Consider the following 24,831-nt stretch of genomic DNA (forward strand, 5'->3'; position numbering starts at 1 on the left):
GAGAGGCTGAACAGGCTGGGGCTGTTTTCCTTGGAGCGTCAGAGGCTGAGGGGTGACCTTATAGAGGTCTACAAAATTATGAGGGGCATGGATAGGATAAATAGGCAAAGTCTTTTCCCTGCAGTCAGGGAGGTGAAAGTGAGGAATGCAGATGCTGGAGATCAGAGCTGAAAATGTATTGCTGGAAAAGCGCAACAGGTCAGGCAGCATCCAAGGAGCAGGAGAATCGATGTTTTGGGCATGAGCCCTTCTTCAAGAATGAGGAAAGCGTACCCAGTAGGCTCAGATAAAAGGTAGGGAGGAGGGCTGAGTCTGCTTAGCCTGCTGGACACACTTTCCTCATTCCTGAAGAAGGGCTCATGCCCGAAACGTCGATTCTCCTGCTCCTTGGATGCTGCCTGACCTGCTGCGCTTTTCCAGCAAAACATTTTCAGCTCTGATCTCCAGCATCTGCAGTCCTCACTTTCTCCTGTGTTTCAGTGAAACACAACCTTGTTAAAACCAAAGAAAAAGGATCTATCAAGTCAGATTTCAGTCTGGGATTTGAATAGTCCAGTAATAACAACAGGTGGGATCATTACACTGTTAATCATCTGTTGAAATAATTGGAAATAATTGATTTCCAATTGCCTCTCTCTTAGTGGTGGTTTTTGAGAGAAATTATGAGGTGTTATCATCATGTTCCCATAGCTTACAACCCCAGAGATGAAAGCTGCTTCCTGTCAAGCCATAAATCTGTTCCTCAGAGAGAGATTTGACGAAGGTCAGAAATATAAGCGATTGAGGAGGGGTGACCATCTACTCCATATTCTCTCAGAGGTCAATAAGTATATGATATTTCCTTAAACCGGATCATATCTCAGCCCCAGGTAAAATGTGTCGCACCAGCTGCTTCCCCCTGACTCCAGAGATGAGCAAACGGCAGAAGCTCCCCTCTGTGTGTTTTTGATCAGTGTGGTGTGCTCTCTGAAGCTTCCCTGTGGTTGTTCTAGGATTACGCTTGTCCACATACCTATTTTTATCTATAATACATTCCCCTGTGGCGTGTTCATCTGTTGATGCAAGGGTTGTCCTGTGGTGGGTTTGAGGTATTTGTTCCAATAAACCTTCTGCTTGCTGCTTCAATTGAATGTATATTGGAAGCCAAAGCAAACAACAAAGAATTTCATTTATATACAAAGAATTTCATTTATATAGCCCCTCTCTTGCAAAGAGTTGGGCAACACCAAGAAGAGCGAAACTTTGGAAACAGGTGAGACGCATGTGAAATCTGCCGTTGCTTCATCTGTTTTCGGGGTGCAAAGTAAAGGCTAGGGTGACAAATTTCAGGGGGTGATTTTCTGAATGCAAACATAAGGCAGCCTTAGCAAATTAAAATCCATACACAGGTCTGCAAAACTGACAAAGTCTATTCACGGCCTTGACCCTCCCCTCTCTTCCAACCCTGGCAAGGTCCTAAAAGGGACTGAACTTTACCCAGAACTTATAAAACCTAGAACTTTCAAACGATTCATTTCTAATGTATCACACACCCGTGTATTTATAGCCCAGATTTGTTGAAAAGTCCCCCATCTCTTTGTCTTTTTGCGACTCCATGTATTTTTCTGAGAAATGTACGATAATTGTCAAAAGGTTCTCTTGATGGACAAAGGGCCATGAAACTCCAGTAATCGCTTGCACTGACTTATTCTATGCCATATTTTCAGACTGCAATCCACAAAGACATGTCTGGGTTTCGAGGAATTTATGTTACAGTGAAGTGAAATTCAACATACCACTTACTCTGATGAAGAGTCATCTAGAGTTGAAACATAAGCATGCTCCCTGTTCACGGACACGGCATCAGCTGCTGTGATCTCCAACATTTATTGTTTTCATGCTGCTTACCTCTTGCATAATATTGAAAGTAACACTTAAAAGTAACCCAGAAACCATTGTAACAGTCCCAACTTTCTTCCTACTCAGCTGATCACTTTCTGGGATATGTCCCAAAACTGGCTCCTAGGGCAAGAGTTTAACCTACTCAAAACCCATCCACATACACAGAGTTAACATTAGGCACCTCATCTCGGATTGTTCTAGCAGCCATCTATCTAGAGTCTGGATAGTGGGCACTGGCAGGCTACTGCGCCATCCATGTATGCAAACTTGTGTTTGTGTGGGTCTTATGAGGAGGTGTTGCGTGAGGGGAGGAGACCCTGTTGTTTGTTGCCAATCTTGGAGAGATGAGGAGAAGCACCCGTGTTGCTCTGGGCCCACAAGCTGTGCTGGAAGTTTCATGCAAAAGATCCTCACTGCACCTCTGCAGCTGGGGAATCCCCAAGTGGTCAGGTGTAAATCTGGAAGATCAATTAAAACCTGAGGTTTACAACCTCATTATCATCTTTAAATGAGTATATTGCTACTTGCTTAAAGTCTTCCATTTGTGCCCCATCTCTGTTAAAAACAATTAAAACCAGATGTGGCCAGGTTTTAGATTCTTTTTACTTTTACCCCCCACATTTTCCAAACCTACCTATTTTGGGGTGATTAAAATTCCTTCCCGTGAGACCATTGGAACACCCTGATTATTTCGTTGGTAACTACGCAAGACTTGAGAATCACCCAGTCATTACGGTGCAGTACATAATGCGTTTACAATTGGGCTACCAAAGAACCAAATGATCTCTTTCTTAACAAAAGATGTATGTCAACAATGGTTAAAAATCCAATACCCATTCAGATTAAAATGACCCAACACTGAGAGGCCACAGTAAAGTAATATGGCTGACTGGTCTCCAACAGTGAAACAAAGTGAGTGGGTGTGAGTAATTAGGTGCACACATTACAGTCTACAAGCAGCAGTGAGCTGTGCACCTGAGAATGTCCAAGATTCATTAAGCTCATCCGTCTGTGGAACCCCCTCAGCCTCTTGGATAGTCCTGCTTTTTTGCCTGCATGGCCTGATCCAGGAGGCTAATAAATGCAACTATTATCGAAGTAACCTCTACACACATCTGCAGGCTGGATGGAATAGAACACTAGCTTCCAGCCTCTGAGGGTGACTGTGCAGGACAGGACACAGCTTCTATAACACCATTGATAGTGCAAGGAATAATTTACATGATTACATTAAATTGGAATCTTTGCATTTTAAAAATTGAATTCTCATGAACTGATTTTAAATTCTTAATATTTATTCCCGCACCAGAATTGCGTTCAGAAGGACCATAAACATTACCAAATAAAAATTAAGTTTTAAAATAAATTAAATTATGCATTTCCAAATGAGATCAAACCTAATTCTCAGTTTGTTTGCAGGTTCATGATTTGGAAGAATAGATTAAACAATTGGTTTTTGAGTTAACAGGCATATCTTTAAATTAATTAACTTGAATTATTTAGTGGTTAAGCACTTGTGGAGCCGGATTTGAATGTTTGCAGACTGAGGTCTAATAAGGGCAGGAGATTTGTCCTGTATTTAATGCAGCTACTCACAGCTATATCTTTGAGACTAGGTCAGTCCTGGACCACTATGTAGTGTCAAACACAATAGAGACATATTCCAACTCCATCAGAGTCTATACTGAATGACCTGGTAATGTGTAAAGGAGGCAAAATGGAGAATATCATTCCCATGTGGTAGGAACAGAATCATAGAATCCCTACAGTGTGGAAACAGGCCTTTTGGTCCGACAAGTCCACACCGACCCTCTGAAGAGTAACCCACCCAGACCCATTCCCCTACATTTAAGCCCTGAATAATGCATCCGAACTACACATCCCTGAACACTATGGGCAATTTAGCATGGCCAATTCACCTACCCTGCACATCTGCATCTCCCACGCAGACACAGGGAGAATGTGTAAACTCCACAGAGACAGTCACCCAGCTGAAATTGGCTATTCAGTCACTCTAGCTTATACCATAAATCATACAGATCATATCCGATTCAAATTTTTTGTTTATTTAATCTTGCAGCATGGTCGTCACTGGCGAGGCCAGCATTTATTGCTCCTCTGTAATTGCCCAGGGGGTGGTTAAGAACCAACCACATTGCTGTGGGTCTGGAGTTACCTGTAGGCCAGACCAAGTAAGGATGGCAAATTTCCTTTCGAGTCATACAGTAATAGACATGTACAGCACGGAAACAGACCCTTTGGTCCAACTCATCCATGATGACCAGATATCCCAACCCAATCTAGTAAGACTCATTAGCGAACAGATTGTTTTTATGACAATCAGCAGTAGTCGTATGGTCACCTTTAGGCTGGCTTTTTAATTCCAGATTTTTATTGAAGTAAAATTTCCTGGTGGGATTTGAATCCATGACACCAAGACATTAATCTGGGCCTTTATATGCTAGGCCAGTGACAATACCATTAAACCACTGCATAACAAGTTGGTGATGATAAGCTTTTTAAAGTGTTTCTCCTGGATTTTGTTAATTGCAGAGAGTAATGTCGTCTGTTTTGCAGTAAGTTTGCAATAGTTTCTTCTGAGCCTACAACTGCTAGTGTTTGATGCAGCACAGAACTCTGTTGATGTTTGTATGTAATATTTGTGGATTTCTTGATGTGCTAATTGTATTTGGAAAGATACTGAATATGCATTCAGTAATATTTATCAGGAGACTTGCTGGTTCTATCATGGAAGTGGACTTCTCCTACTAATGCAGAGTAAAGCCTAAAAGGTGATTAAATCATTCATATAGCTCAATATTTACTTGATTAACATTATTTTGTGTTTGTTAACTTTGATCTGTTTGTTTGCAATTCTCGTGAGACCATTCAATCGGTCAAGAATATAATGTGCGTAACGATATTGTGGATACTGCTAGAGGTAATTTTCTTTATTGAACTAAAGGCTAAACAAAAAGTTATTGAAAAGACTGGCAGTTGTTTACAAGTTTGATATTTCCATATAAGATACCTCTGTTGTGGTCATTTTGAATAATGTTATTCTGTCAGTGTTTAACATTGTAAATTGCTACGTCATCCCGTTCCTTTTCAATTTTATTCTGCCATCGATGGTCATGTAATTGCGAGCTCTGGTTGCTAGTTTACTGCATTGTATGAGTCTTCAAGGTCAGTCCCCTCACTCAGTCACCGTCTGTGTATCAGAACCATTGTAAAGCAATGGCAATATTACTAGGAAGGGATAAACTGTTAAAATACACTTTAATCACTTACATTGATACAATGCACTGGGGTAATGCACTTGAAATCGAGCCCCCCTATTCGCTGATTCATCACAAAATTTAAAGATTTTATTAAGTGCTCAAGGTTCCCCAACTTACCTGACTTTCAGATTAAGATTGTTAGAACGTAAAGAGCAGATACTGTACTGAACCAGAACGACTTGTTATTACAGGTAATTAGGCTGTAGCTATGAAGCTATAAAGAGTTCACATTTAACACCACAAATTAAAACTGTAATGCTCTTATAAACTCCCCCTTACGGACTCATAGGGGAAAACACATGATGGATAGAGAGGAAAAGCAGTGCAGTAGTCTTTGTTCCCAGGTTCTGTTATTGAGATAATTCTTATGACTTTTTCAGTGGCCAGTGTGTGTCTTCAATTCTCTTTCTCCAGTTTCTTCCATTCATTGGTGAGAGGTTTACTTATAAAATGTTGCTGACTTATCAGTTGCAAATCACAGCTTACAATAACGGTTGCAGGAAAAATAAACTGATTTGCTTCAAGTTTACAGTGAGCTTTGACTGCAAAGAACAGATAGACTGCTTTTGAGATGGAGATAAACTGAACATCTCTCTCTGTCTCTGACTCTGTAGCTTGTTCCAGCTCTAAGCTGTTCAGTTGCCTGAGAACAAATCACATAGTTGTTGGCAGGCAAAAGATCTCTGTCATTGATAACAGGTCAGTAGCCCACTGATCTTTTGTTGCCAGCAAATCATCTGTAATTCTGAAACTGCTGCTCGTTTAGTTGTTTATACAATGCCTTGCAATGGATGGCAAGTTATGCATTTCTCAAAACTTACAGCTACCCTTTCAAACAATTGTTTTTAAAACAGCTATTTCTCATTTCAGTCCACAGTTGTTAAAAACACTAAAATAAAAAGACATGTTCCTTACAATATATGGAGCAATAGCCTATTTTCGTATGATGTCAAGATTAGAGTGGTGCTGGAAATGCACAGGAGGTCAGGCAGCTTCCGAGGAGCAGGAAAATCAATGTTTCGGGCAAAAGCCCTTCATCCGGAATGAGGCAGGGAGCCTCCGGCTGGAGAGATAAATGGGAGAGGGCTGGGGCTGGGGAGAAGGTAGCCAGGAGTTCAGTAGGTGGATGGAGGTGGGGTTGAAGGTGATAGGTCAGAGAGGAGGGTGGAGTGGATAGTGGGAATGAGGATTGGCAGGTAGGGTCCTCGGCAGAGTGGGATGGGGAGTTGAAATGTTGGGCCACGGGGCGGTGGGGTTGATTGGTGCGGGTGTCCTGAAGATATTCCCAAAAGCGCTCTGCGAGAAGGTGTCCAGTCTCCCCAGTGTAAAGGAGACCGCATCGTGAGCAACAGATACAATAAGTGACATTTGTGGGTGTGCAGGTAAAATTTTGATGGATGTGGAAGGCTCCTTTGGGGTCTTGAATGGAGGTGAGGGGGGAGGTGTGGGCGCAGGTTTTGCCATTCCTGCGGTGGAAGGGGAAGGTGCCAGGAGGAGAGGGAGGGTTGTTGGGGAGTTTGGACCTGACCAGGTAGTCACGGAGGGAACGGTCTTTGCGGAATTTTCATATGATTACTGGTCCTTCTCCAATCCCTAAACTAGATTTTGGTGTGTCCTAACCATATATTTTTTTGAATTTATTTATTCATTTGTCGGATGTGGGTGTCACTGGCTGGGCCCGGCATTTATTGCCCGTCCCGAGTTGCCCCTTGAGAAGGTGGTGGTGAGCTGCCTTCTTGAACCGCTGCAGTCCACCTGCTTGGATTCTCCCACAATGCCATTAGTGAGGGAATTCCAGGATTTTGACCTCGTGACAGTGAAGGAGTATTGATGTATTTCCATATCAGGATGGAGTGACTTGGAGGGGAACTTGCAGGGGGTTGTGTTCCCATGTAGCTGCTGCCCTTGTCCTTCTAGATGAAGGTGGTCATGGGTTTGGAAGGTGCTGTCTGAGAATCTTTGGTGAATTTCTGCAGTGCATCTTGTAGATAGTACACACTGCTGCTGCTGAGTGTCGGTGGTGGACATAGTGAATGCTTGTGGATTTGGTACCAATCAAGGGGGCTGCTTTGTCCTGGATGGTGTCAAGCTTCTTGAGTGTTGTTGAAACTGCAAGTGCGGAATATTTCACCACACTCCTGACTTGTGCCTTGTAGATGGTGGACAGGTGTTGGGGAGTCAGGAGGTGTGTTACTCGCCGCAATATTCTTTACCTCTGACCTGGTCTTGTAGCCATTTTGTTAATATGGTGAGTCCAGTTGAGCTCCTGGTCAATGATAACCCCCAGGATGTTGATAATGAGGGATTCAATGATGATAACAGCATTGAATATCAAGGAGCAGTGGTTAGGTTGCAACAATGCTAACATGTCCTGTTCAGAAATCAATGACAATAACAGTTGATCATGAGAGTAAGCAGTCTTGCTGATACCTTGCCCTCTAAGGGGCTTTCTTTAAATTTAGCGCTCTACTAAAGTTGAAATTGAGGAAAATCCTCTGTACTGTGTTTACGATAGAGAGAAACTCTTGCAGTCCTTAATGGTCTGAAGATCTCCCACAGTATCAACTTTAAACAGATAGTTGCAAGTATTTTAGTTGAAACAGTCAGTGAATGTCAGTTACTCATTAAATAGTGACATCATTGTCATTAAGCTAGCTTTAACTTCCACATGTTTTCTTTTCTTGATATAAAATCTCAGTATCTGCTTTGTCCTAAGAATATTAGCCGGGGATTCTGGATGACTGGTCTGCTGGCAGTACTGCATTGTCATCACCCCCCTATACTTCATCTGGCAACCACCTGATCTCAGCAACAAATCTAATGAGCTCTCATTGCACGCCATCCAGAGCTGGCATGTTCTTCTGTGGATAAATTTATAAGTACTTCATTGTTTATAAATGTTCAAATAGTTGTGGAGGATAAGCTCCTGACAGTGTGTGTCCAGTAGTGTACAGCAATCATGTACCACACTCTTTGGAGGACTGGTGTGAGCTCAATAATCCAAATGGTTTGCTTCCACACTGTAGGCCTTCTATGTTGCACCTGTTATTTTGCACCTCTCTGTCAGTTTGCTCAGTTGGTTGGATGGCTGGTTTGTGACGTAGAGTGATACCAACATTTCCTATCCTGCCTTCTCATCTTCACGCCTTCTCTGAGGTGCAGTGATCCTAGTTAAACCACCATCAGTTGTCGTTTTCTCTCTCTATCAATGAGAGAGAAGTCCTATGGTCCTCTGGGACTATGGCAACTTTACCCAAATTGAATAGACTTTCCCAACCTCCTTTTTCAAATTATTTGCTTTTCTTGCTGTTTCAAAGTAAGGTGGAAGACTTACAAAGGCAACACAGTGGCTCAGTGATTAGCATCCCTGCCTCACAGCTGCAGGGACCTGAGTTTGATTCCACCTTCAGGTGATTGTGTGTGGAGTTTGCATATTCTCCGCGTGTCTGCACAGGTTTCCTCCAAATGCTCCAGTTTTTTCCCATAGTCCATAGATGTGCAGGTTAGGTGGATTGGCCGTGGGAAATGTACGGTTAGAGGGATGAGGTGGGTCTGGATGGGATGCTCTTCAGAGGTTCGATGTGGACCTGATGGGCCGAATGGCCTGCTTCCACACTATTCTATGTTTCTGTGAATTCCTGTTGGCTCCAGGGGGAGTCTGGCTCTGCAATTCAGAGCTGTGGGCTACAGTAGCATGCTATCAGCTTTCTAGGATCACCTCGTATTTCAGTACTATAATGAGACATAGTATTCTCATTGGGAAGAAGCCTGTGTTTCTGCTCGTAATTGTATTCAAATCAGTTAGCAACTCCCTTAACCATTAACCAGTTTAAAGATGCTGTGAACTTTAACAGCTCGAAAAAGATTATAACAAGAACACAACAGTAAGCAGATCAACCCCGTGGCTGAACTGTATCTTAACTTTTGATTCAATAACCATTAACAAAAATCTGTCAATCTCCATTTTTATCATTTCAGTGGAATCCCCAACTATTCAGTTATACTTTTGGAGGGGGAAAGTGTGTGAGATCTCCACGACCCTCTGTATGAAGAAATGCATTCCTACCATCACCCGTGACTAGTCCTAGCTCTAAGGGTTAAGATAATACTCTATTCTTCACCGTTCTGTCAAAGCTGGCTGCTTACAAATGTAGTCACATGTAACATAATTTGGAGATGCAGGTGTTGGACTGGGGTGTACAAAGTTAAAGATCACTCAACACCAGGTTACAGTCCAACAGGTTTAATTGGAAGCACTAGCTTTCTGAGCTCTGCTCCTTCATCCCACAACCACCTGATGAAGGAGCAGTGCTCCAAAAGCTAGTGTTTCCAGTTAAACCTGGTGTTGTATGATTTTTAACTTTGTACATGTAACATAGACATCAGAGTGTCAGCATCTAGATCTAAAACTCCTTGTCCCAGTGATATGGCTGTTGCAGAAGTGAGACTGAGAATCTGCATCTGTTTCCAAGGTGTGACCTAGCACCATTTGGTTGCAAGATTAGAGTTGGGTGTGAATTGTCCTTGCTGTCATGTTATTTACCAACTGGGGCTTCCTGCATTCATCCCGAGTGTGAGTGTGTGAGTGGAATACTCTACAGTGAACACTAATCTGCTTGTGTGTTTTCCTTTGTAATGGCACCTGTAGGATTTCGACTGAATGCTTCTTCATGGCCCATGTTCTTGCTGAAAACTCTAAGTGGAGCAGAAATGGCACCTGTCAGAATATTTCACAAGGTAGGCATTCTTTCCTCCAATTCACCCTTGTCTTTGTGTGAAGCCTTGACATTTCTACAGGAGGGTTTCCACTTTGGAAAAAAATCTCATGGTTAAACTCCTTTTAAAGTCATCAACTCCAACAGAACATCTTCATGAAGTTGAATGTGTCTGGGAATGCTTGGGTTGGCTAAGGACTGATTTTGATTCAGCGTTTGGGAGATACCTGAACCTCAAAGTTGCAATTACTCCCTCTTTGAGTTTTTCCATCCCGAGGGGAATTGCATTGTTTCTGTTTGGTTTCTGCTCACCTCCCGTGACAGCAGAGAAACCTGGTCTTTACCTATCAGCTCAAACCTTGTATCCTCCTCAAGAGGAACCTGAAACTGTTGGATTTTAATGTGCTCCGGTCTTCCTTTTCCCACTGGGAATCCTGGGATATTATTAAATAAAATTGGAAAATGCTGGAAATGTTCGGCAGGTTAAGCAACATCTGTGGGGAGAGAAACAGATTTAACAATTCAGGTCATTGATGTTTCATGAGAAATACCCTTGTCTGGGTTGAGTCAATTGTTACTGTAACGTGGGGCTTTCTCTCTTGGGTAATCAGAGCAACACACTTTCCTCCTGATTTTTGTTAGATGTGTGTGTTAAATTGAGGTCTGAAGTTTCCTTTACCAGCCTGAAAGATTTGGAGACACCAGTGTTGGACTGGGGTGGACAAAGTTTAAAATCACACAACACCAGGTTATAGTCCAACATGTTTGTTCGGAAGCAGTAGCTTTTGGACCGCTGCTCCTTCATCAGGTAGGTATTTCAGACAACCACCTGATGAAGGAGCAACGCTTTGAAAGCCAATGCTTCCAAATAAACCTGTCGTATATAACCTGGTGTTGTGTGATTTTTAACTTTACAGCCTTAAAGAGTTTTAGTTATTTTGCAATATCTACGATCAGACTGCAGTTTTGTGAGTGAAGATCTTTTGATGCTGCAGACTGGTCTGTTAAAGGACACTTGCGAAATAACTGACAATATCTCCTGTCCCCTACCTTGTTACCAGTTTAAATATAATTATTAATGCCTCTAAACTCCCCAACCTCTCCACGAATATGGGACCATATTGATAAGATGGGGCTCGTGTTTTATCCATAATTGAATGCTGATGGGTCTACAATAAAGTTACTAAAATTGTCTCTCAACTGTGAAGTAGAAAGGGGAGAATCAGCCTATGTTTCTGACTCTTGACAGAATCTAGAAACTACGGCTTTGGCCACAGAAAAGTGCTGAGTTTGACCAGGATGTCCCCCAAAGTCAAATAGCCTATTGACATCATCAAGGCGGGGTTCCTGGAGGAGCTGGTGAGGTTGGGGGGGGGGGGGAAGTTTGAAGGATGAGTACCTTACAATGGATTTGGAAAATTGCCTCTGAGTTTTCTCAGTGATTTTACTGGCCCCTTTTTAAGTCACTTTTATGTCATTCCTGCTTCACTGCCAACAAGTACTTCATAAAAGCTGCACAAATTGACTGGCTCCCAACTGGTGTGTGCTTTAGTTGTTTATGAGAAATGCAGGTCGCATTTTAAGTGAGCGGCAGAATGGAGTGACCTTAAAGCTACAGTGTTTTTAGAACCAAGTATACAGTATCCTTGTAATGACCAGACATGACCTGGCCCATGGTCCTGACAGTCACTGATCAGTGCTTTACATTAAACAGGAACCACCATCACCTTCCCAGAACTTTTACAAAGTGGGGATGAAACTGGAGGCAGTCGACCGGAAGAATCCGCATTTTATTTGCCCAGCAACGATTGGAGAAGTGAGAGGGACTGAAGTGTTGGTGACGTTTGACGGATGGCGAGGGGCTTTCGATTACTGGTGTCGATATGATTCTCGGGACATGTTCCCTGTGGGATGGTGTTCTCTGACCGGAGACAACCTGCAGCCACCAGGCACAAAGGGTAAGATTGATTTATACACTGAAATAAAGCTTTGATTATTGCAAGGGGACTTCTAGAAGTTATATTCGATAAGTTTAATGCAAGGAATTTATAAGAATGTTGCGCAATTCAGAGCCAGTGGGTCCTGCGGCTCTGGGACACTCTTCTTTTAAGCTGAATCTTTTTGAACACAACAGGAGCTGGACATTGAAGTACTTTAAAACAGACTTCAGTTCTTATTGCCTTCAGTTCCTGAAATATTCCTTTTTAACATTGCAAGAAAAATTTACACTGTTGCAATAATAATAAAGTTAAAAATCACACAACGCCAGGTTATAGTCCAACAGATTTAATTGGAAGCCCACTAGCTTTCGGAGCGTCGCTCCTTCATCAGATGCCACTACCACCTGATGAAGGAGCGGCGCTCGGAAAGCCAGTGTGCTTCCAATTAAATCTGTTGGACTATAACCTGGTGTTGTGTGATTTTTAACTTTGTACACCCCAGTCCTGCACCTGCATCTCCAAATCATGGCAATAATAATAAAGATTGTTCAGCGATTGGGTTGAGCAAATAGAAAAGGGAGCATTCCATACTGGCAACTTCTCTGTGGGAAACAGACAAGATAACCTTCTGTTCTCTCTGCAGATGCCGCCTGACTTAGTGAGTGCTCCCAGCATTTTCTGAGGGTGATTGCTGTAATTTTGGGAACTGACCACTAAGTGTCACTATTTGCCTAGTTGTCTGACAGCACTACTTCAAAGTTGCCCTCCATTTTGTACTTAAGACCAATAATTGGAACTCTTGAACATGAAAGCATATGGACTGTCTGAGTTCATAGTATCACAGTCTCAGGTCGAACAGTGGTGGAGCACAAGCTAAGCGCAATGTTTGATCAAATGTCATAAAGGAGAAACCTGAGTTATGGAGCAAGGAAAAAGAGGTTCCATTGAAGTCGGCTCTATCTGAAGAGATCACTACCCCCTGATGGTTACTCTTCATCAGGTGATTGATGTGACAGAGCACAGAAGAGGTTAACAATATTAACTTCTCAGTCAAGTAGCAGCCTGCGTTTTAATGACACCGTTGCTGTGGTAATAGCAAAGAAAATGATATTTTGGATTGCAGTTTTAATTCCAAAACCCTTGTAAGGGGGTTGTTTTGCATTTTATGGTGCTGGATCTAATTCTGAGTTTTGTTTGCCAGAATTTCAGGAGAAATTTTAACGATCATTTTGAGAGATCTGCTCAGCAGACGGAAGGAATATAAAGAGTTTGTGCTGGTTGCTTGTGGAGGGAGCAGCATTTTAACCCTTCAGTTGCACAGAAGAAAGTGAGGACTGTAGATGCTGGAGAGTCAGAGTCGAAAAGCGTGGTGCTGGAAAAGCACAGCAGGACAGGCAGTATCCGAGGAGAAGGAGAGTCAACGTTTTGGGCATGAGCCCTTCATCAGGAAGGTGGGGAAAGGGCTGAGAGATAAATAAGAGGGTAGGGATGGGGGGAAGATAGCTGGGAAGGTGATAGGTGGATGCAGGTGGGGGTTGATAGTGATAATTTGGAGGGGAGGTTGGAGTGGATAGGTGGGAAGGAAGATGGTGGGTAGGATAGTTCAAGAGAGCGGTGCTGAGTTGGAGGATTGGATCTGGGATGAGGTGCAGGAGGGGAGATAAGGGAACTGGTGAAGTTGAGGTTGATGCAGTGTGGTTGGAGGGTCCCAAGGCAGAAGATGAGGCGTTCTTCCTCCAGACATAGGGTTCCTTCAGTTGCACAGTCCAGTTTAGTGTTGATGTGAAGCGCTTGTGTAGGGTAATTCAGATACTGAGGTCCAGCTGAGAATCTGCAAAGATGTAGAGTGTAACCCCAACGTGTGTGTCTCATCTTCACTTTAGGATCAGGTCAAACATGGACTTCAGATTTTGTTTCGTTTGTGTGGGATATGGGAGTCACTGGCTAGGAATTGTCTATCCCTCATTGCCCAAGAAAAGATGGTGAACTGTCAACTTGAACACGTTTGTGTGCTGTAGGTTGGCCCAGAGGAGTTCAAGGGCTTTAATCCAGCAACACTGAAAGAACGGTGATATATTTCCAAGTCAGGGTGGTGAGTGGATTGGTGTGGAACTTGCAGGGGGTGGTGTCTCCTGCTTTTATCTTTCTCGTTGATAGAGGTTGTAGGTTTGGAAGATGCTGTCTAAGAGGCCTTGGTGAATTTCTGCTGTGCACATTGTAAATGGTACATGCTGCTGCTACTGAACATCGATGTTGAAAGGAATAACTATTGAAGATAGAGGATTTGATACCAGTTAAACATGCTGCTTTGTGCAGGAGTCAGGCACTGTGTATTTTGTAACTGTCAGTGTAAAATTGAACCTGTTCACTTTGCTGCAGTTACAGTAATCTTGTTCTATTTATGGAGGGAGTTGTATTTTTCCTCCTGTTTACTCACAATCAGAGAACTGTTCTGGCACAGGAGAGGCCATTCAACCCATTGTTTCTGCATGGGGTCTCGTGCCATTCTCCAGCTTCTTTCCCATACCCTTGCACATTTCTATCCAAATAATCATCCAATACCCTTTAGAATGTCTCAAATGAATCGCCCAAGTAGTGCATTCCAGACCCTAACTGCTCACTGTGTGGAAATGTTTTCTTCTCACATCACCCTTGCTTCTTATGCACATCACTTTAAATCTCTGCCCTCCTGTAATGAGCAGGAACTATTTCTCCCCATCTACTCTCTCCAGCCCAATCAAGATTTTGAAAATCTCTGTCAAACTTCCTGTCAGCTTTCTTCGATTTGTCCTCATCGCCGAGGTTTCTCATTCCTGGAACCATTCTTGTAAACCGCTTCTGTACTCTCTCTCCAATGCATTCACAACTTTCCTATAATGTGGCGTCACAACTGTACACAGTACTGCAGCTGAGGTCTAACATACGTCTTCCACAAGTTCAACATCACCTCCGTGCTCTTGTACTCTATGTCTTCAGCTTTATTAATAGCCTCACGTAAATATTTTCTAATCAACCAGTTCAGAGAGGTTATTACATGCCTCTGGAGCTGATGGGACTTGAACCCAGATCTTCTGGCTCAGAGATAGGCACACTACAAATGGAGACAGTGTATGTTTTATTACCCATTCCCTCTGGCTGTCCTGCCATTTATAATGGGCTGTGCCCAGGTCTCCCTGCTCTTGCACCCCCTTTAGAATTATACTCCTACTTTACGTTGCCATTCAATGTCCCTCCTGCCAAAGTGCATCACCTCACACTTCGTAATGAACCATCTTCTGATGTCACAGAGGTGACTGCTCCATTTGGATTGAAATATAATTTCTGATCTTTCCATTTGTGCAAAATAAGAGTCAGCTTTAGACTTGGCTCAGAATTAGTATTGGATGAGTGAACTCCTTAAAGGGTGATGTTTGAATCCTTACTGATGAGAAGTTAAACTAATTCTATTTGCATGTTCAGATGATGTAAAATTCATGAATGCTATTTAAAGAAGACTAGGTTTGCAGAGCAACATTTGTCTGTCAAGTAACATCATCATTATTTATCTGACTGACGGAAGGTCCTCATGCAGTATTTTCAGGTTACAACACACCGAGGAGTGGGAGACTGTGGTTGGATACCAAAGCTTTGTTCAGTTCAGTGTTTGTGTTCCCATTTATGTCAAATAAGTAACTTGCAATGTGTCAATCTGACCCGAGGAACAATATCTGAACGTACATCAACTCAAATGTCTCCAAACTGATAGTGGGAGAACCCTCCCTCAGAAGGTTGTGTATCTGTGGAATTCCTTCCTGGGAGCTGTCAAGACTGGATTGTAAATATATTCAAAGCTGAGGGAGAGAGATTTTTAATCAGTACGGGGAAATGAAGGGTAATGGGGGAAAAGACAGTAAAGTGGAGTTGAGGATTATCAGATCAACCCCGATCTCATTGAACAGACTCGATGGGCTGAATGGCTTCCTTCTGCTCTTATGATCTTGTATTGCAGTTCCGTGAGAGACTAGGGTGGGATTTGATCACTGATCCTTTTGGAACATTAACTTACAGGATTAACAAAGGCAATGTTTGTTTCTTGGAGCTTCTTCAAATTCACCTTGAGTTAAGGCTTTAGCTGCCTACTTCTGCAGACAGAAAGGAGTTTAAACAAGTTCCTGCTTGCAGGTAGCAACCAATTAATGCAGTTAAATGCTATAATTAGACAATTAAGTGTTGCACTCACGCCGTTTCAGTTTTGTTCTGAAAGGCAATCGAAGCTGGCTTCTATTGTTCCCAGAAAATGCAGCAAGATATATCAATGACACTTTCCAGGTTGCAATGGTTGACGATAGGTCAAGTACTCAGATAATCATATTTCTTCAGAATTCCTGACTAACTTTGCATTACGCTCAACAAATCCCCATACTTCCTGCTTCAAGCTAAAGTCCATATTGACCATTTTAATTTTGTTCAGAAGGTAAAATTTCTGATTCACCCTGTGTCCATTAACCAACTCTTATCCCTCTAACTCCTGGTCTAAGGTAAAGCCAAAGAAATGTAAACTCCTGTGTGAAACTTGTCATGACTCACTGGGGGAGTGTGCACAAAAGTCACACAAAAGTTACGTATGTAAAATGTCTTGGGTGGCACAGTGGCTCAGTGGTTACCACGGCTGCCTCACAGCGCCAGGGACCCTGATTCGATTCCACGCTCGGGTGACTGTCGGTGTGGAGTTTGCACATTCTCCCCCCCCCCCATGTGGGTCTCCTCCAAGTGCTCCGGTTTCCTCCCACAGTCCAAAGAAGTGCAGGTTAAGGTGGATTGGCCATGCTAAATTGTCTATAGTGTTCAGGGATGTGTTGGTTAGGTACATTAGTCAGGAGTAAATGTAGAGTAATAGGGTAGGGGAATGAGTCTGGGAGGGTTACACTTCAGAGGGTCAGTGTGGACTTGTTGGGCTGAAGGGTCTGTTTCCATGCAGTAGGGATTCCAAAATAACTCATTTTTAGATCCAGGTTAACAGAAAGCATGAAGCAGGTTTCGCTATTGAACAGGAATCACTGCTTATTAGAGGGCAATTAAATTCTAACTACAAGTAAACAGTTAAACAAAATTAAGTAAACTCCATAAATGAAATTTCTAAACTCCTTATAAACTCCCCCTTACACGTGCAGACAGGCAAACATAAACGGGAAATGAAATTGGTGTTGCTCGGTTACCATCCTCAACAACAGTTATTGGCCTTGCACAAACAGGAGAAGGGCCAAGTCTATATCAACTAACAACTTTATTAGTTTAGTTAAAACAAGTCACACCATTTGGTTAAAGTTAAAAATCACACAACACCAGGTTATAGTCCAACAGGTTTAATTGGAAGCATTAGCTTTCGGAGCGCTGCTCCTTCATCAGGACAACCACCCAATGAAAGAGGAGCGTTCCGAAAGCTAGTGCTTCCAATTAAACCTGTTGGACTATGATCTGGTGTTGTGTGATTTTTAACTTTGTACACCCCAATCCAAAACCGGCATCTCCAAATCATTTGGTTAAGATTCCTAACTGTGCTGAGTTATTCTCGCTGGTTCTGCTGATCCTCTGTGATATGCTCCAGCCCAAGGACATGGGGAATATTACCTCAGTACTGTTTCCTCAAATAAGGATTTATACCCTGTGCACTTTGCTTATTTTCCGCTGAGTCAAGCTAGTTCCAACTGGTTCCAGCCTGCACAAGCCAATGACTAGGACTCGGGTAACGTGCTGTTTTTATGTGTGAGCAGTCCCGAATCAGCACTGGGAAAACAGTTCTGAATTCTTTGTTCCCAAAATCCAAAGATTTCCCCTCGACTTGCCTTTTCTGATGCTTTCACTGGTTTGAAAGAGGCACAGGGTGGTTGGTTCATTGATGAAAGGATTCAGGCTTATCCAATTCAAAGCCACAACTTGCAGCATCTGCTGAAAGTAAGATAGGCTGGTTTTCGCAGCTTTAAAGTAGGCTACTGCAGTGAAGATGTGTAGGTGCTGGCGTTGGACTGGGGTGGACAAAGTTAAAAATCATATAACACCAGGTTATAGTCCAGCAGGTTTAATTGGAAACACCAGCTTTCGGAGCACTGCTCCTTCATCAGGTAGCTAGTGGGGCAGGTACATAGGACACAGAATTTAAAAGAGTCGAAAAGTGTGGTGCTGGAAAAGCACAGCCGGTCAGGCAGCATCCGAGGAGCAGGAGAGTCAGCATTTTGGCCATAAGCCCTTCATTGGAGATCAGATTCCTGATGAAGGGCTTTTGCCCAGAACATCGACTCTGACTCTCCAGCATCTGCAGTCCTCAGTTTCTCTCATAGATTCTAAAAGTAAAAGATCAAAGTGTCATTCAACTGATGTGATGTATTAGACAAAGCTAGATTGCTGTTAAATCTGTAATGACTTAGAATGGGGATGCAGGTTTTGATTGATTAATATGTAAATCTCAGAATTTCTTTCAAGTTAGAGCCCCAAGATAACTTAAGGTTTTATCAGTGGATAAAAAAAGGTAACGTTTCAGCTCAGACAATATTTTCAAGATGTGAGAACTGAGGGAGAGAGGTTTTGGCTGCTGCAGACATGCTGATTTCTCTCTGGTCTGACTGACTTCTGTCTGTCTTAGCCACAGTCCAAGCTGTTATGCTACATGACAACCAATCACGTGGTTGTTGGCAGGCAGAGGACCTTTGACTTGTGGACTAATAACCAATTATTCCTTTGTAAACAGCCTCACAGCTCCAGTTCGTCTGCATATTATGGGGACCCACAGCAACTCGGACAGGATTCACAACTTACTTGCTTTCAAAAACAACCACCCTTGTCAATCCCTGGCTTTCAAAGCCATTCCTTTTCATTGCAGTCCATAGTGTTAAAAAGGCACATAGATAAAAAGGCAGTTGTACAAAAATTTAGCCCCACAAACATTTCAATTACAGAACAGCCTCGATTATCCGAATGAGACGGGCGGGGAATATTTAGTTCGGATAACTGAGAGTTTTGATAACAGATTGTTCAGATTATGGACAGCGTTTTTTACAAGACCTTGAGATCTTGTTCGGATAACCCGAAATTCGAGTAATTGATGTTTGGATAATTGAGGTTGTTCTGTATGTAATGTCTTCAATGTAGTTAAACTTCCAAAGTGCTTCAAAGGTATGTTATGAAACAAAATTTGCCTCAGGAACACATGGGGAGCTGTTGTGGCAGATTCTATTTTTTATGAGCACTTTCACAAAAGTGTCAAGGTGCAGAAGGAGGCCATTCAGCCCATTGTGTCTGCACTGACTCTTCAAATGAGTATCACTAGATCGTGCAAATCTCCTGCTCTTTGGGGATAGTGCCTGGATGGTTAGGGAGAGAATTCGAGAGCATAGTCCCTTGGCAGCTGCAGGCATAGTTCCCTTTGGGGGGCGGGGGGCGGGGGGGGCTGGTGGGGGGGGTCAGTAAGAGCCAAGCCAAGATTGTTAGAGAACAGATGTCCTGGAGGGTTGTAGGAGATCCCAGAAATGGGGAAGGCCGGAACCAAGGTTTGACTTGAAAGTAAGGATGGGAATTTCACAATGAGAATGGTTACAGAGCAGGAGCAATTTACATCCATCCCAACCTCCCTTCGTTTCCCTGCAACCATGGATATCTCTCTTCTTTCATCAGATAATTACTAAGTTCCTTTGGAAAGAATGATTAACTTTGCCTCCACCACACTTTCTCATTGAGTGGGTTCCAGTTCCCACTCTCAGCTGCTCTGATGTTCCATGCACGATGATGGGTATGACAATGCCTATTACAGCATTGACTTCTTCCAGTTCTAGAAGCCATTGCTGAACCTGGATCTCAGACGTCTGCACAGAAGAAATATAGTCTAGAGGGAGTGGTATCACTGATTAAAAAAGGATTTCTCTCATGTCAACTTTTATTTCTTTTATTTATCCCTCAAATTCTTAAATTTATTCATGGGGTATCAGCACCACTGGCTGAGCCAGCATTTATTGCCCATCCCCAGTTGCCCCTTGAGAAGGTGGGGGTGAGCTGCCTTCTTGAACCGCTACAGCCCATGTAGCTAAGGGAGGGATTTCAAGAATTTTGACCCAGTGACAGTGACGGAACGGCGATTTGTTTCCAAGTCGTGATGCCTTCTTTGAGAAGGTGATTCAACAGGTTGATGAGGGTAAAGCAGTTGATGTGGTGTATATGGATTTCAGTAAGGCGTTTGATAAGGTTCCCCACGGTAGGCTATTGCACAAAATACAGAGACACGGGATTGAGGGTGATTTAGCGGTTTGAATCAGAAATTAGCTACCTGAAAGAAGACAGAGGGTGGTAGTTGATGGGAAATATTCATCCTAGAGTTGGTTTTTGTTTGTCATTTTTATAAATGACCTAGATGAGGGTGTAGAAGGATGAGTTAGTAAATTTGCGGATGACACTAAGGTCGGTAGAGTTTTTGATAGTGATGAAGGATGGTGTAGGTTACAGAGGAACATAGATAAGGTGCAGTGCTGGGCTGAGAGGTGGCAAAAGGAGTCTAATGCGGAAAAGTGTGAGGTGATTCACTTTGGAAGGAGAAACAGGAATAAAGAATACTAGGCTAATGGTAAGATTCTTGGTAGTGTAGATGAGCAGAGAGATCTTGGTGTCCTTGATACGTGGTATCAAGGTACATAGATCCTTGAAAGTTGCCACCCAGGTTGATAGGGTTGTTAAGAAGGCATATGGTGTGTTAGCTTTTATTGGTAGGGGGAGTGAGTTTCGGAATCATGAGGTCATGCTGCAGCTGTACAAAACTCTGGTCCAGCTGCACTTGGAGTATTTCGTACAGTTCTGGTCATCGCACTATAGAAAAGATGTGGAAACTTTGGAAAGGGTTTAGAGGAGATTTACGAGGATGTTGCCTGGTATGAGGAAAGGCTGAGGGATTTGAGGCTATTTTCATTAGAGAGAAGAAGATTGAAAGGTGACTTAATTGAGACATATGTGATAAAGAGAGGGTTAGTTAGGGTGGACAGTGAGAGCCTTTTTCCTTGGATGGTGATGGCTAGCACAAGGGGATATAGCTTTAAATTGAAGGATGATAGATATAGGACAGACATCAGAGGTAGTTTCATTACTTAGAGAGTCGTAGGGGCATGGAAGGCACTGCCTGCAACAATAGTAGACCTGCCAACTTTAAGGGCATTTAAATGGTCATTGGATAAACATATGGACGAGAATGGAATAGTGTAGGTTAGATGGGCTTCAGATTGGTTTCACAGGTTGGCGCAACATCGAGGGCTGAAGGGCCTGTACTGCTCTGCATTGTTCTACATTCTATGTTCTCTGTGAGTACTTGGAGGGGAGTTTGCAGGGGGCTAAGTACTCCGATGTATCTGCTGCCCTTGTCCTTCTAGATGGAAGTGGTTGTGGGTTGTGGGTTTAGAAGGTGCTGTCAATGGATCTTTGGCGAATTTCTGCAGTGCATCTTGTAGACGGTACACACTACTGCTTCTGAGCGTCAGTGGTGGAAGAAGTGGATGTTTGTGGATGTGTTGCCAATCAAATAAGCTGGTGTGTTCTGGATGGCATCAAGCTTCTTGAGTGAATGGAGCTGCAAAAACAGGGCAGTATTGCATCACACTCCTGACAGGTGCCTTTTAGATTGTGGACAGGCTTTAGGAAGTCAGGAGGTGAGTTACTCATTGCAAGATTCCCAGCCTCTGACCTGCCCTTTTAACTACTGTATTTATATGGCTAATCCAGTTGAGTTTCTGGTCAATGCTAACCCTCACGATGTTGATAGTGAAGGATTCAGTGATGGTAACACCATTGAATTTCAAGGGGTAATGTTTAGATTCTCTTGTCGTGGAGATGGTCATAGACTGGCACCTGTGCAGTGTGAATGGTACTTCCCACCTGCCAGTCCTAGTCTGGCTATTGTCCAGGTCTTGCTGCATTTGAACACAGATTACTTTAGTATCTGAGGAGTTAGAAATTAATTAGGATTAGAATTAGAATTTGTTTTCTTGTCATGTGTACTCAAGTACAGGAGTATAGTGAAAAGTTTACAATGTGGTGCCATATGGCACCATGTTGTTGTGGTTCTGTTCGCCGAGCTGGGAATTTGTGTTGCAGATGTTTCGTCCCCTGTCTAGGTGACATCCTCAGTGCTTGGGAGCCTCTTGTGAAGTGTTCCTGTGTTGTTTCCTTTGGCATTTATAGTGGTTTGTCTCTGCTGCTTCCGGTTGTCAGTTCCAGCTGTCCGCTGCAGTGGTCGGTATATTGGGTCCAGGTCGATGTGTTTGTTGATAGAATCTGTGGATGAATGCCATGCTTCTAGGAATTCCCTGGCTGTTCTCTGTTTAGCTTGTCCTATAATAGTAGTGTTGTCCCAGTCGAACTCATGTTGCTTGTCATCTGAGTGTGTGGCTACTAAGGATAGCTGGTCGTGTCGTTTCGTGGCTAGTTGGTGTTCATAGACACGGATCGTTAGCTGTCTTCCTGTTTGTCCTATGTAGTGTTTTGTGCAGTCTTTGCAAGGGATTTTGTACACTACGTTGGTTTTGCTCATGCTGGGTATCGGGTCCTTTGTCTTGGTGAGTTGTTGTCTGAGAGTGGCTGTTGGTTTGTGTGCTGTTATGAGTCCTAATAGTCACAGTAGTCTGGCTGAGGTCTGGTGTACTGCAGTGTGTTGTGGCCCTTTTGAACAGTGTTTTGATGCAACTTCTTTTGTGTGTGTTGGGGTGGTTGCTTTCGTAGTTGAGGACTTGGTCTGTGTGTGTGTGGCTTTCCTGTATACCTTTGTGGTGAATTCTCCGTTCAGTGTTCTCTGTACTATTACGTCTAGGAATGGGAGTTGGTTGTCCTTTTCTTCCTCTCTAGTGAATCGGATTCCTGTGAGTGTGGCGTTGATGATCCAGTGTGTGTTCTCTATTTCTGTGTTTTTAATGATTACAAAGGTGTCATCCACATATCTGACCCCGAGCACACGAGCTACAAATCTTCTCACACACATGGCACCATCTCAGGTATAAAGTACCTCAGTACAAATCTTAGATACAAAATAGAGAAATAAAGAAAAAAAGTTACATTATCTTACAGTTACTCATAGCATATGTTAGAAAAATGAGAAAAATGTTACGGTCTTTCTGTAAAGGACCTGCAATAGATCAGTGCAGAGGCCTCCACACGTGGTCTGACCAGGCTTGCAAACCACTAACCATCTGCACCAGTCCCCAGTCCCAAGTCCAACAACCGTCCCCGCTGCACTTGGGCCTCCAACCCAATGGCTGTCCCACTCCACAATGGTGCTGAACATTAGTGAGAACATCAAACCACAAGTATCATTGAAAACCGATGACAGTGTCCAGTGATTGTTGTAATCACATGGGCAGCTGCCCACACAGTCACACTTGTGAACATAAAACAGAAAGAGCAGATGGAACTGGCAGCAGTGAAAGTGTTATCGATCCTCCCACCAATGACAATGTTCTTCCTTTATATCCGAGACAGACCCATCATGGTTTTCAAATTCCCTCTTTACCCTGTCTTCAAGAAGTAGAGTAGCAACAATGTTTCTGTGTTTCTCTCATCCCTGGAATTCATTGTGTTGATCTTTTCTGCATGATTTCCCATTCTTCCACACCCAACCTCGTGCCTGGAATTGGACCCACTTTCTCCAATTGAGGTCAAACCAGTGTTTTAAAGATGGTGGCCTTGCTTTAGTAGAGTCTGTCTCCATAGAGCTCAGTTTACCTTATAACAGTTTTCAAGCACTGTCTCAACATGCCTGCCTCCTTCAATCTCGTTTGCTCAGTTGACTGGATGGTTGGATTTTGAGGCAGAGTGACACCAAAAGTATGGGTTCAGTTCCTGCACTGGCTGAGGTTACCATGAAGGACTGTCCTTCTCAGTCTTCCCCGCTGCCTGAGGTGTGGTGACCCTCAGATTAAACCAGCACCATTATCTCTCTTTCTAATGAGAGAGTAACCCTCTGGTCGCATAAGACAATAGTGACTTTACATGTTTTTATATAACATCCTCTTTTGAATTGTGCTCTGTAAGTGTACTTGATGCTCTGAAACATGATCACAGCTTTTTTCAAACTTCCTAAAAATAAGTTATCCTTGGATTTCGTTTATTAAAGCTAATTTGCTGTTTGCCTGTCTGTTTTAATAGCCTGTCCCTGTTAAAACGTCAAGGCTTTTGGCAGCTCTAAACCTGTGTGACAAGAAACAAAACTATGATTTATTACAGTCAAGGAAGAAGATTGCTTTGAATAAATAATTTAAAAGTCCTGGTCTCTCCCAGAAGTGATATACTTCAGGAAATGCTTTTCAGCTGCTTTGAGGATGGAGATGGTTAAAATCTGGAGGAGTTGCAGTTGCCAGTGGATTGCATAACAGGAATGGCAGCAGTACTCACAATCAGAATCCTTTCATGTCCCTTCCGCAGCCTCCAGTTCCTCCCATTGCACATTGATTCGTGTTGCTCTATTGGCCACAGTCATCGATTGTGAATGATGCTTGTTACATGAACAATCTGCTTATAGTTTAGGAGCTGCAACAGCGAGAAAGACAGTCTGCTTGTTCAGAGTAAAGGTAGGATGGTAAGCCCTGGTGGGTTTCAACTTTTTCCTGTGTGTAATGCAGATGATGCAGATCATACATGCCCTTGGTCAGTGTTGGAGGGCATGCAAGATGCTTATGATTCCCATGATGGGTCACCGTGTCAGCAGCTGCCTTGTTCCTAAGTTCTGAAAAGTCTGTCCCCACTCTTTCTCCATTTGTATCTTTTTTTCATCCACCAGACTCTCATCTGGGATGGCAGGGATGTATGAGAAGGACATAAGTCAGTTCGGACTATATTCACTTGAATTTAGAAGAGTCGACGTTTTGGGTCCAATGGCCCTTCTTTTCTGAGTCACCACACTCAACGTTAACTCTGCTTCTCTCTACCCAGAGGCTGCCAGACCTGCTGAGTTTCTCCAGCATGCTGTGTTTTCAGGGAGGGGGTGGGGGAATGTATCGGAGGGTGGGGGTGGGGGCGTGT

General features: G+C 43.1%; 1 protein-coding gene across 7 annotated transcripts in view; it reads left to right on the forward strand.

The window, feature by feature from the left end:
- The window catches only part of LOC122563483 (polycomb protein SCMH1-like), a 188,539-nt gene that overhangs the window by 104,703 nt on the left and 59,005 nt on the right, over positions 1 to 24,831 (forward strand). For all 7 annotated transcript variants that reach the window (XM_043717254.1, XM_043717253.1, XM_043717257.1 and 4 more), the window contains 2 exons: positions 9,811 to 9,899; positions 11,592 to 11,835. In XM_043717254.1, the coding sequence (XP_043573189.1) occupies positions 9,811 to 9,899; positions 11,592 to 11,835 (333 nt within the window). The remainder of the gene's footprint in view (positions 1 to 9,810; positions 9,900 to 11,591; positions 11,836 to 24,831) is intronic.

Source organism: Chiloscyllium plagiosum, chromosome 27, assembly GCF_004010195.1.
Source record: "Chiloscyllium plagiosum isolate BGI_BamShark_2017 chromosome 27, ASM401019v2, whole genome shotgun sequence".
NCBI classification, from domain to species: domain Eukaryota; kingdom Metazoa; phylum Chordata; class Chondrichthyes; order Orectolobiformes; family Hemiscylliidae; genus Chiloscyllium; species Chiloscyllium plagiosum.